Source organism: Callorhinus ursinus, unplaced genomic scaffold, assembly GCF_003265705.2.
Source record: "Callorhinus ursinus isolate GAN/ISIS: 27379988/994484 unplaced genomic scaffold, GSC_fseal_2.0 scaffold6, whole genome shotgun sequence".
NCBI lineage: Eukaryota > Metazoa > Chordata > Mammalia > Carnivora > Otariidae > Callorhinus > Callorhinus ursinus.
Genome location: NW_027397068.1, coordinates 44,946,557 through 44,959,693, shown reverse-complemented (window position 1 = coordinate 44,959,693; position 13,137 = coordinate 44,946,557). Strand labels below are relative to the sequence as shown.

Genomic DNA, 13,137 nt, shown 5'->3' with positions numbered 1-13,137 from the left:
CACTAAGCATTTTTGAAAAATTTACTTAAATACTCTGATGAATGAAAAGCTGTATCAAAAATTAAAAACTTAGAATTTGTAAATGGCAGTTTAAAATGACTGGTTTTTTTGTTTTGTTTTATTTTTGGTCCTGCTAAGGAAAAATATCTGAAGTTTGGAGAAGAATATTTGCATATTTCACTGTAGCATTTATTTATATTAAAGAAAAAATAAAAACAACCTAAAAGTCAAATCTGTATGTTAGACTTCTATGTAGTGTGAAAAGAAATGTTAAATAACATAAGAAAAAGATACATAACAGTGTTAAAGGAAAATAAAATATAAACTTATATTCTCAGATCTATGTATATAATTATATTTATTCTAAAGTAATTATTTCAACCATGCCTTTAAAAAGACTAGAACAAAACTCAGGCAGTATTTTACCAATAATTGTTTCTAGTAGTAGAATTATGGAACACTTTTTCTGATTCCTTGTATTTTTCTATACTGGGCAGTTTTTCTGTAATGATCAGGTTTTACTATTACAATTGGATAAAAAAAAATACTGGAGATTTTCAAAAACTGAGTAGAAAATATGAGGCAAAGATAATATATCTTTTTACATCAAGTCCCTTTTCCTTAAACAGCAATCATTAGACTCAGACATAAAATATGTATGCCCAGAAATTAAACTTTCCCACATAGTAGGAAAACCAATGGGTAATTCTTGAATAATTTTAAGCGGTGGCTGGGTGTTCGATTGGGAGTGGTGGTTCACCATTAGTCTCCTTTTTCTTAACTTTTCTCAACTCTTATGTTTTCGCCTCTTTCAGGAGCAGTACCGTTTCTGCTATGATGTTGCTTTGGAGTACCTGGAATCTTCTTAGTTGGCTGAGATCTCGGAGTATGTCCATGCAGAAGCCCGTTCATCTGTTGAGCCAGCAGCTGTTGTACCTGTTACACCTCTGCAGAAAGATTTTAATGTGGGGGGTGGGAGGCTTTTACATTCGAGAAGTAAAAGTATTTTTCTTACGAAGTTGTGTATCTTAATAAAAAGGACTCAATTAGTTTCTATTACTGTACGAAAGCATCAACATTTCGTGCCACATAAATTATATTTAATAAGAACAGATTCAAATGAGAACTTATTAGTGTTTGTACAGTGAATATGCAGCTTTTTCTCGCCTGGTTCTGGTAGAACAACCACCACACGTTGCATGAATTAACAAATTTCTATGTGGCATTTTTCTCCCTTTTTTTTAGATAAAAGATGTTAACTCTTTAAGGAGGAAGTAAGAAAAGCTGTGCAAATTCATAGTAAAGTTCATTTTTTATATGTTTCCAGTGTAGCAGATCTCTATAAATATATAAATATATATAACTGGCTTATTTTCTTTTGATGTGCAATGGTAGCTGGATCATTTAAAGTTCTTTTTAGAAAAAAAAAAAACATAAGCCAAAGACTCAAGTGTAAATATGTCTATATGGAGAAAGCACATTATATTTATTGGTTACTTACATTCCTTTTTTGATGGCTAAAATACTACCACCACACAATCATTTCTTTTCTGAAGAAAGCTTTTTCTTTCACTAAAATCAATTGTAAACGATTTTTGTAGATTATTTTTTGTATGTTTTAGTGTAAGTAGAGGATAAACTTTTTATTCATAAACCAGGAAACGATGTTCTTTATAGTGATTCTCTTGTGTACATGCTTGTGAATTAAACTTATGTAAAACACCTTGGCAATTGGGTCTTTTAATATAGGACCAAATTAAAACATTTTGCTGAAGATGTGTAATTTTTCACAATTTCATTAGGTAAATAATGGTTTGGTGATCATACATGAGAATTGCAAACATTCAAGGGCCTTGCTGATGACTTGCGCAATGCTGAACATCCCTTTAAGCATCGTTTAAATTTTAAAGGAATTGATTTTGTTAGCCTGTGAGCAAGCACTGGTCAAGAAAACAAAATGGCAACGTTTATGCTTTCAGAGTCAAATTTTAGCAAACTGTAAACCATCAAGATGATAGAGTGTTTCTTTTGATACTTACATGCACAAGCTTTGGGTTCTGACCATAGGAAGTGTGAACAAATCGATGCCAGATTCCTGTTTGTGCATTGTCATGGGATTTGCAAGTGAACCTTTCTAAATGTGGTCTTGTTCATATGCTCCATGTAGCTGTAACTTCACATCGTCAGCTTGCAGTTTGTTATTGACTAAAGCATTCCAGTATACTCCCCCTAGATTGCCAGTACATGACATGGTGCTTAGAAAGATTTAACTAAAGTAAGAGTGAAATAAAGTTTTTATAATTACAACAATTGTTTGCACATATTTTCTCTTAACTTCCATGCCTTCATTCCCAAATAAATAGCCTCTTCTCACTGATACTAGTAGACCCCAAAAATTCTATTAAAAGTAAAATGAATGTCCAAGCACTAATACCTTTTTTTTTTAATTGAATATCAGCCAGTCCAGATAAATGGAGGGGGAAAAGGCCAGAAGATTTTAGTTGCTATATATGTACGTCACTATCTTTTTACGTAATACACATTTTCATACTTCTTCCTTATAGCAAACTTGACAAGTAAGTATCATTCCTGTCTTATAGATGTTGCAGTTGAAGCTAATGAGAAAGTAAATGATTTGTCAACAGATTCAAATCTGAGTCTGATTTAGCAGTTCATTCTCTTCCACTAAACGCACTGCTTCCCCCAATGGCATGACAAAATTTGGCACTTCATTCTTATTGTTCCTCATTAATTGATTTTCTCATAAAGTCTCATTATGGGTATCTTCAAACTTCCATTCACTGTGTACATTATTAGAACATTTGTGACTTTCATTAGTAAGAATTTAGATAGGGACTTTATCTTTTCCTAGAAAGACGAATTTACATTTAAACATGGATGCATTTAACAAAAAATCCACAAGCTCCTCCCAGATTTCTTTACCCAATCATGTTTAGGATGTTAATCCCACGGAGGATTCTGCTTTGCTGCACGACCTTAATTTCATTTCTACTCACCCGATTGTGTCCACACTCCACCAAAATCACCGTAAATACTACTGTTCACGAAGTTCAGAGGTCCGTGTGGCCTCCAAAATTTAAGCGAAGAACAGAAAGAGTCCTCTTTCTCTCTGACAGGAAATAGTGCTGTGCTTGCTTTACTGGGGACACCACAGAGGCCATTTCGTCAGGAGACAATGGGGGTAGGTATAAATCTGTTTTTCTCAAAACTCCTATTCAGAAAGCCGTTCTTAGTACCCAGTGGCACTCCCTGAGTCGTCCTGTGCTTGGATGGTCACATTCCACTCAGCTGTGTCCCTCTAGGCAGGTGATGTCCTGGCACCACTTTTAAAATTTGTCATGCTTTTCACAATGAAAGGCTTCTTATCTATCAATTATTCCTTGAATGGCTGTCATGAAGTTGAACTTTATACATCTCCTTCCTAGATATGATCACTAAGGAAATGCTGGAAGCATGTGGACCAGAGACATACAAGCCACTGGGAATTTAGGAGTTTTAACAAAGTCCTCTTGAAAATAAGTGCTAAGCGTCTGGTCTAAGCTGTGTAGCCTCTTTCTAGTATTTGGTCTTTGGAGAAAGGTTTTCATGTGAATGCTATATCACAACCAAATGGTCTGACATTGAGAGAGAAAAAAAATCTGCCTGGACAAGGACGGAGAAGAGACATGTTTACCCCTATACTGATGTGCCTATGTGCTCATTCAATACTCCCATTATTGAGAATCTCCTGGGTTCCAGGTACTCGTATAATAAGCTTGGAAGGCAGACATCAACAGCTGCTCCCTCTCAAATCTGCTCTGTTACTAGAAAATGGTGGAAAGAAGCTCCTGGCATCTAAAAAACATAGCAGACAATGAGAAATATTAGAATGCAGGAGAGAAATGACTGTAGCTCAACAAGAAATATGAGGTAATCTGTTAGCTTTGGAAGAATGCCTTTGAGATTTGCCTAACCTACATAGGAGAGTGACAATACTACATTTTTAATTTAATTTCTGTGCACTTCAGCAAGCAGTCCTTTTTCATAACAAAATAGCCAAAAGTCAATATTCTGCCCCATATCCCAGTGCAATATGTAAAATATTTATAAAATATTTCCATAGACAGAAACTCCATAGCCTACCTAGATGCATTTCAGTGTTTTAGTAAACACCCCCATTCAATGTAGGGACAACATGCTATTTTACACAACACTTTCCTAAGTGAAGACAGAAGACTGCCAGCTGTGTCTCCTGTGATAATTCCTACTTACATATTATTTCATAAAGTTTCCCCACAGCTTAGGGAGGCTCGGAATGGAAGCAATATTATCTGAATTTGTTCATAACTCTAGTCTATTCAAGTGGTCTGCAGAGTATTAGAATATTATCTCTCTGAAACTAAAAGGAAAACTCTGTCTTGGGATCTACTTTAAGTAAGCTGTAAGTGGCTTCTGGAATATAAATTGTCCAAAAATCAATGATGGTAGATCTATAACACTTATGAACTTCAGCTTCCTCCAAAGTGAATTGAAATGCTAACCTGGAAGAAAACAAACACCAGAGAGATACTGTTGTTATCAAATCCTGTAAGAAACCAGTAGAAGGGGTTTCTAAACCATTGAAGCAAACATGAAGTCCCTACTGGGGATCAGAAAGCCCCTTTTTTAATGTTAAAGTCGGCTTGGGGAGAGAGATTTTGCAACAGATACCATCTCTCATGATATATTTTCCAATTGTAGGAAATCTACATGAAATCTAACAATACTGAGTGCTGATTCTGATGTGTAATTGTCTTACAAGTCTTAGAGACTTATTAGTCTTACAAGCTTATTAGACTTGATTCACTTAGAAGATATGTAGCATGGAGGCCAAAAAAAATTTTTTTTTAAACCTTTCAGTACTTAAATGCAATCTAAGTAGATACAGAATATGAAGAACAAGAATATTTAAACTGAGTGACCAGAGTTCTTTTCTTAAATGGACGTTAGAATGTGCGGACAAGCAAAGGCCATACATTACCACTATTTGCCTGGTCTCAGACAAAATCAAACTGGGAAGGTAGAAAAAATAAGATCACTATGGCATTCATTTGTTATTTGTTGAGAAAGAGGAGAGGCAAATTCAAATGCCTGCATGGCCAAATGGACACTGAGTGGGGAAAGCAGGACAGGTATTTCAGAATGGCCATTCAGATTGTAGTATAACAAACAATAAATCTGTTTTTCTCAAAACTCCTATTCAGAAAGTCATTCTTAGTACCTGGTGGCACTCCCTGAGTGGTCCTGTGCTTGGATGGCCACATTCCACTCAGCTGTGTTCTTCTGGGCAGGTGATGTCCTGGCACCACTTTTAAAATTTGTCATGCTTTTCACAGTGACATCCTTTGACCCACAATGAATTTCACAGGGACATCCTTAGTTTATGCATTTTCTAATAGGATTATTTCTCATCTCTACAAAAATATATCTCCCATTTTTGTTAAAACAATATCCCAGTGCACCTGGCTGGTTCAGTTGCTGGAACGTGCGACTCTTGACCTTGGGGTTATAAGTTTGAGCCCCACACTGGGTGTAGAGATTACTTAAAAAAATAAAATCTTAAAGAAAAAATTTCCCCAATTTTACATTTTCTCAATTTTGGTTGAAAAATGGATACTAGAGATACTCTGCCATCTTCAGTTCTTACTATTAAAAAACACAGTAACAAGATTAATGATAGGTGACAACTGCTGTTTGATACGGGAAGCAGAGGAGCAATGTGAGGAGGCCAACTCCCACTTGGACTCAAAAGCAAGTGTGATGCCCAAAGAGAATGGCACTTACCTCCCAGCAGTCTTTGCTGCATGGGAATATGGACCCAACAGTCTCTCATCTCTCATGAGTGTGGAACTCTGCATTTTTATGTAAACTCTTAAAGACTGTTGAATGTTAGCAACCAAATTCAAAAGCAAACAACAACAACAACAACAAACCCTCTGGCCCAACCCTGTGCAAAAAAAAAAAAAAACCCTGTCAGAAGGCTGCATCTGATGTGGTCTGTAAGAGACAAGTTCTCCCAGTTCGTGACTTCCATTGTAGAATAACTGTTGTTTACCCTTTCGACCTTCTAAAAATATTCTTAAAGAAATATGAACTTTAGTTCTTTCAAAACAGCTATCATGACTATTTTTTCATATTTATTCTTTTCCAATTTACCTTCTCTTCCTACATATTTTTCTGTTTTAAAAAATTTATGTAGGTGAATCTTGACTCCTAAGATGAAAAAAAAAAAAAAACCCAAAAAACATAAAAACAAGGTCGATGTCTCTTTCTGTTCCCTCCTACCTGGACTCAATTCAAAAAAGTGTATTTCAGAAGGTAAATCACACATTTCACCTAATAAACACACCCAAAATGATGACTAGAAAATAATTCTTCTGGAAATAATAGTATTGAGAACTCAAAAGGAAAGTGCTTGTTCCGTGAGCCATGGGATGGCCTGAACCATTTTAGCCACAAATGCAGAAAAGCATCTGTGAAAGCAACTCACTTCCAGATTGTGATGGTACACACTGATTTCCATGGCAGGTGCAAAACAGTATGGGTTCTTGCCAGCCCACTGTGGGAACTTGAACTCCAGTTCCATAAATCTAATTACCTGAAGCATAGTCAGCAGACTGAAATTGATTTCTTTTCACCTTCATGTTAGTTCTTAGCATGATAAAGTGAGTATTCCTTAATTATTTACTTTCCAATGTCAACTTCTATATTCTCTGAGCTCAAATGGGATCATTGAGGGAAAAAATATAACTTCACATGGGAAATCAGGATTGATTTTCCTCATGAAATGAAAGACATTAGAGGGATATTCAAGATTATCAAATCCAATTTCTTATTGTTAAGTTTAAGGAATTAAAACCAAGAGACATCATGTGTCTATCAGTAAAGGTTTGGATAGTAGATATTGTAAGCTTTACAGGCCATTGACTTCTGTTATCTTTGTTGCTAGACCAACCTTTAATGAATGTTTAAAGCAATTATGGGTACATGCAATAGAAAATCCTTTTCTTCATATATCTGTTTTATAAATCGTATTTGATGATTGAAACAAAAATTATAACACCACCTGATATTTAAGAAAATGCTACTGCAAAGTGGGGAATAAAAAGGGATCTAAATAGAAATAAGGTTTCCATGCTTTACTCAAAGTGATAAAGTAATGATACTGTTAGATTATAATAAGTCACATGTGTATATTATAATGCCTAGAAGAACCACTGAGAATATTATATTAGGATATATGCTCAAAAACACTATAAATGGATCAAGATGGAATCGTAAAACATATTAACATAACAGAAAATTAAAGGAAGAGAAACAGGAGTGAGAACTAGATAAAATGAACTAAAAACAAATAATTGAATGACTTAAGTGCTAACATATTAATAATTACCTTAAGTGGTCTAAATATGCCAATAAAAAATAGATTGTCATATTGGATTAAGAAAATGGAATCCAACTATATACAAGAAACTCACTATATATTCAATGAAATAGGCAGAAAGTAACAGAATTAAAAAAGATATGCCATGCAAGCTTTCAATTTAGAAAATAATTAAGTAGTTACTATTAACATCTGATAGACTTCTGAGCAAATAAAATTACTACATAAAGGGATATAACACAATTATAAAAAGATCAATCCACAAAGAACACATAATGATGCTAAATGTGTACACACCAAGCCACAGAGCCTCAAAATGCATGAAGCAAGGAGAAATAGACAAATCCACAATTATGTGGAAACTTCATACCCCACACTCCCTTCCACCAGCAACTTATAGAACTGGTAGATAGAAAATCACCAAAGACATACAAGATCTGAACAATACAATCAACTGACAGGGTCCAATTGAAAAATTTTAAATACTCTACCCAAGAACAGCAAAACACATTTTCTTCAAGCAGCCAAGAAACACCACCAAGAGAAATTATACCCTGAGCCATAAAACAAACCTCAACAAGGGCACATGGGTGGCTCAGCTGGTTAAGCAACTGCCTTTGGCTCAGGTCAGGATCCCAGGGTCCTGGGATCCAGCCCCGCATTGGGCTTCCTGCTCAGCAGAGAACCAGAGAACCTGCTTCTCCCTCTCCCTCTGCTGCTCCCTTGCTTGCGTGCTCTCTCTATTTCTGTCAAATAAATAAATAAAATCTTAAAAAAAAAAAACCTCAACAAACTGAAAAGAATTCTATAAAGTCTGTTCTTTGACCATAAAATTATCAAACTAAAATTCAATAACAGAAAGGCAACAGGAAAATCTCTAAACATATGTAAATTAAGCTACATACTACTAAATATTTCATAGGACAAGGAGAAGTTTTCAAAGGAAATTTTAAGAAATAGACCTGAAAAAAAACAAAAGTACTACATACCAAAATCTGTGAGATGCAGCTAAAGCAGTGCTGAGGGGGAAATTTATAGAATTAAATGCTTATATTAATTAAATGAGATGAGGTCTCACAATCATATGAGTTCCTACCTCAAGAAAATAGAAAACGAAGAACAAAATAAACCAAAGCAAGCAGAGAAAAGGCAATGAAAATAAGAAAATAGAGAATATAAATGAAATATAAATCTGGTTTTAAAAGGTCAGTAAAATTGATAAATCTCTAACAAGACAGACAAAAATAGAATATATAAATCACCAATATCAGTATTGTAACCGAGCACATCATTACAGATACTGCAGCCATCGAAAAGGTAAAGAAATACTATAAAAACTGTATATTCACAGATTGAACAATTTAGAAGGACCAATTCCTGAAAAAAACACAAACTGATAAAATTCAACCAAGATGAGATAGATAATCTGAATAATCTTATCACCATTGAAAACATGAATTCATAATTAAAACTCTCCCCCCAAAATCTCTAGTCCCAGGTGGTTTCATTTGAAAATTTTATCAAACATTTAAAGAAATAACACCAATTGTACACAATCTCTTTCAGACAATAGAAGAGGAGGGAATACTTTTGAACTTATTTTATGAGGCCAACTTAAGCCTATTACAAAAACCCAACAAAAATAGCACAAAAGTAATAATAAACAAAAGCATAGATGAATATATCTCATGAATTTTATATAAAATTCTCCAGTGTGGGGTGCCTGGGTGGCTCAGTCGGTTGGATGTCTGCCTTCGGCTCAGGTCATGATCCCAAGGTCCTGGGATCAAGCCCTGCATTGGGCTCCCTCCTCCGCGGGGAGTCTGCTTCTCTTCCTCTCCCTCTGTTACTTTCTCCCTCTCTCTCTCTCTCTCTCTGTCAAATAAATAAATAAAATCTTTAAAAAATAATAATAATAAAAATCAAAACAAAATAAAATAAAATTCTTCATTGAAATATTAGCAAACTGAATCCAACAAATTAAAAAGGAATTATGCACATAACAAAGTGGAATTATTTCCATGTATGCAAACTGGCTTAACATCCAGAAATCAATGTTCTACACCATGTATCAATAAGCTAAAGAAAAAAAAGACATATGATCATAATTAATTGACTGAGAAACAGCATTTGATGAAAGTATTCATGAGGAAAACTCTCTACAGGGGAACTCCCTCAAGTTTATAACATCTAAAAAACTTACAGCTAACTTTATAATAAATGGTGAAAGACTGGATGATTTCCCCTTACTACTGGAAACAAGGCGAGTATGTTCTTTCTCACTACTTTATTCAATACAGTACTGGAATTTCTAGCATTGCAATAAGACAAGAAAAAGAAACAAAGGTCATACAGATTTGAAGGTTAAAATACCCCTATTTGCAGATGACGTGATTGTCTATGGAGAATGTCCCAGAGAATCTACGAAAAAAGCCCTAGAACTAATAAATGAGTTAAATAATTTCACAGGATACAAAACCAATATGAAAATATCAATTGCATTTCTATATATTAATAATAAACCTGATAAAACTGAAAAATATAATACCTTTTACAATTGTTCTATTGAAAATGAAATGCTTGGATATAGGCTTATTAAAATATCTATAGGAATTACATGCTGAAAATTACAAAATGCTGATAAAAGAAATCAAGTATACCTAAATAAATTGAGAGATATATTCATTTGTGCATTGGAAGACTCAAAAACTAAAAACCATTTTTTTCTCAAATTGATCTACAAGTTTAATGTAATTCCTATACAAATCCCAACAAGAATTTTTATAGATAGAGACAAGCTTATTCTAAAATTCACATGGAAGGGCAATCTTGACAAAGAACTAAAAAGCAGGAAAAATTTTTAAAAAAGCAGGAAAAATTGCTCTACCCAATGTTTAGGCTTACTATTTTGATATACTATTCAGAAAAATACAGTATTGGTTTTAGAAAAAAAAAATAGAAAAAAATTTTCAAGATTTCAGACTAAGCAGAATTCTTAGACTTGTCCCCAAAGTATAATCTCTAAAACTAAAAAGTGATCATTTGGGCCTCATCACAATTCGGATATTTTGCTCCGGGAAAATCCATATGAAGAGAATGAAAGGCAAATTAGATGAAATTATCGGCAAACTACATTCTGGTAGAAGAGCCCACAACTAGAGTATATAAAGAACTCTCAGAACTCAGCAGTAAAAAAACAATGTAATTACAAAATGTATAAAAGACATGAACAGATACCTCACTGAAGAAGATATACAGATGACAAATGAGCATATGAAAAGGTGTTCAACAGGGGTGTCTGGGTGGCTCCTGATTACGGCTCAGGTCATGATCTCATGGGTTGTAAGATTGAGCCCCTACATCTGGCTCCAGCTCAGCAGGGAGTCTGCTTGAAGATTTTGTCCCTCTGCCCCTCCTCCCCTAAAATAAACAAATAAATCTTTAAAAAGAAAAGATGCTCAACATTGTTAGCCATTAGGAAAATGTAAATTAAAATGACAATGAGATATCACTACACAACAGAATAACCAAGATAAAAAATAATGACAACACCAAACACTAGCAAGGATACAGAGAAACTGGATCATGCATACGTTGCTGGTAGAAATGTAAAATGGTACAGCCACCCTGTAAAAGAGTATGGCAGATTATTATAAAATTAAACATGTAGTAACATACAACTCAGCAATTCAACTCCTAGGCATTTGCCCCAGAATAATGAAAACGTATGTTCACACAAAAACCTGTACAAAAATATTTATAGCAGCTTTATTTGTAATAGCCCCAAACCGCAGCCCAGAGATCCTAAAATAGGTGATTGGTCAAACAAATTATGGTACATACGTAAGATGGAATACTACTCAGCAATAAAAAGGAACAAACTACTGATGGGTTCATCCTAGTAGTGACGGCCCCCCAGCTCTGTCCTGTCTCTGTCTTGGAGGACCCACCTCGGCACAGCTGGGCTCTGTCCAGCCTTGCGCTCAATAAAAATGACAGCAATCAAGCATGCATTACAAAGAGACATTTTTACACCAAATGATGAACACTTGCTGAGTATTGTCAATGTTAACAAAGCAGGAGAAAAGAGAAAGAATCGTTTCCTGTGTGCCACAGTGACAACTAAATGCCCTGTGTAGGTGAAGAGGGTCAAAGTCAAGAAATCTGATCAAAGGGATTTCTACAAAAGGCAGGTTGCTTGAGCCCTTTGAGACCTTGCTGTGGTAGATGCCAAAAAAAGTATGTTTTTCTTAGTTCTTTGAAAAGAGAGAAAGAAAGAGAGAAAAAAAGAGAGCAAGAGAGACAGGGGGTTGGGAGAGGGAGAGAGGGAGGAAGAAGGAAGAAAGGAAAGGAGGGAGGAAGGAAGGAAGGAAAAAAAAGAAATTCCAGGGAATTATACAAAGTGAAAAAAGCCAATCCCAAGAGTATGTGCTATATTATTTTATTTATGTTACATTTTGAAATGACAGAATCTTAAAAATGGAGAACAGATTAGTTATTGCCAAGAATTAGGAATATGGGTGGAGTGAGTAAATGGGAGGTGGGTGTGGTTATAAAGGGCAACACAAGGAATCCTTGTGATGATGGAACTTTTCTGTATCCTGTCTGTGGTGGTGATGCATAAACCCACACACGTGACAAAAGAACCAAATACACACCCATGCGCGCACACACACACACACACAAACAAATGAGTAAAAGTAAAACTGGGTAAATCTGAGTAAATTTGGTGAATTGTATTAATGTCTCTGTCCTGGTTGTGAATTGTACATTAGCTTTGAAAAGCTTCCCTGAAGGGGGCACCTGGGTGGCTCAGTCAGTTAAGCATCTGACTCTTGATTTTGGCTCAGGTCATGATCTCAGGGTTGTGAGATTGAGCCCCCCATTGAGCCTCACCTTGGGTTCCATGCTCAGTGGTAGTCTGTTTAAGATTCTCTCTCTCCCTCAAACCCTCCCCCTGCTTACATGCACACTCTTTCTATAATAAATAAATGACCACTACCCAGTGGCAAATTATCCAAAGCCATCTTCCTATTTATTGAATCTAGAGAAAAATATTAGATAGTCATTAACTCCTGAGTCCATAATCTCTTTTTCAAGTGGAGAAAGTACCCCTTTCCAGCATATTTCTTTTCTTACTGTTGGAATAGCAATAGCGTCCGAAAGGAAGGAAATATGAGATAGGATTTTAATACAAATCTTGTTTTTCCAAAACCATGCCCAAGGGAGTGAAACCAGATGGAGAAGACAGAAGACAAACAAAATACATAGAGCAAATTATCAAGACAAATGGATAGTAATATGCGCTATGCAGAGGATTTCAATGGATGATGTTACGAGTGACCTGGGTCACTGCAGAGAATTAAAGGAGAGGACCCTTTCAATCCAAGGCCCCCAAGTGGAAAGAAGTTGGATGTTTGCAATGATGAGAAAGTGGCCAGTGAGGCTGAAGCACATTGAAGAGAAGGGTATAGTGTGAGGTCATCCAGAGTGGTCCAGCATACGGACTTAGTAAGCCAGAACCAAGAGTTTGGATATTATTCATCTAAATTCTCCATTTCTTTTACCTTCACACTACATAATCCAGAGTTTACTATATTGCATTGCACATGGCAGATATCAATAAATGTTTATTAGATATAATTTAAGCCAGAGCTAGAATCCAGTTTTCTTCTTTCTTCTCCTGTGTTTTCCCCACAACATCATACAGTGTC

The 13,137-nt window shown here is 35.4% G+C and overlaps 1 protein-coding gene across 5 annotated transcripts in view; it reads left to right on the top strand.

Annotated features, from left to right (window-relative positions):
• Positions 1-1,437, top strand: part of PTPRK (protein tyrosine phosphatase receptor type K) — a 552,323-nt gene extending 550,886 nt beyond the window's left edge. For all 5 annotated transcript variants that reach the window (XM_025865334.2, XM_073893909.1, XM_073893908.1 and 2 more), the window contains one exon: positions 816-1,437. In XM_025865334.2, coding sequence (XP_025721119.1) covers positions 816-869 — 54 coding nt within the window. In that variant the 3' untranslated portion in view covers positions 870-1,437. The remainder of the gene's footprint in view (positions 1-815) is intronic.
• The last annotated feature ends 11,700 nt before the right edge of the window (positions 1,438-13,137 follow it).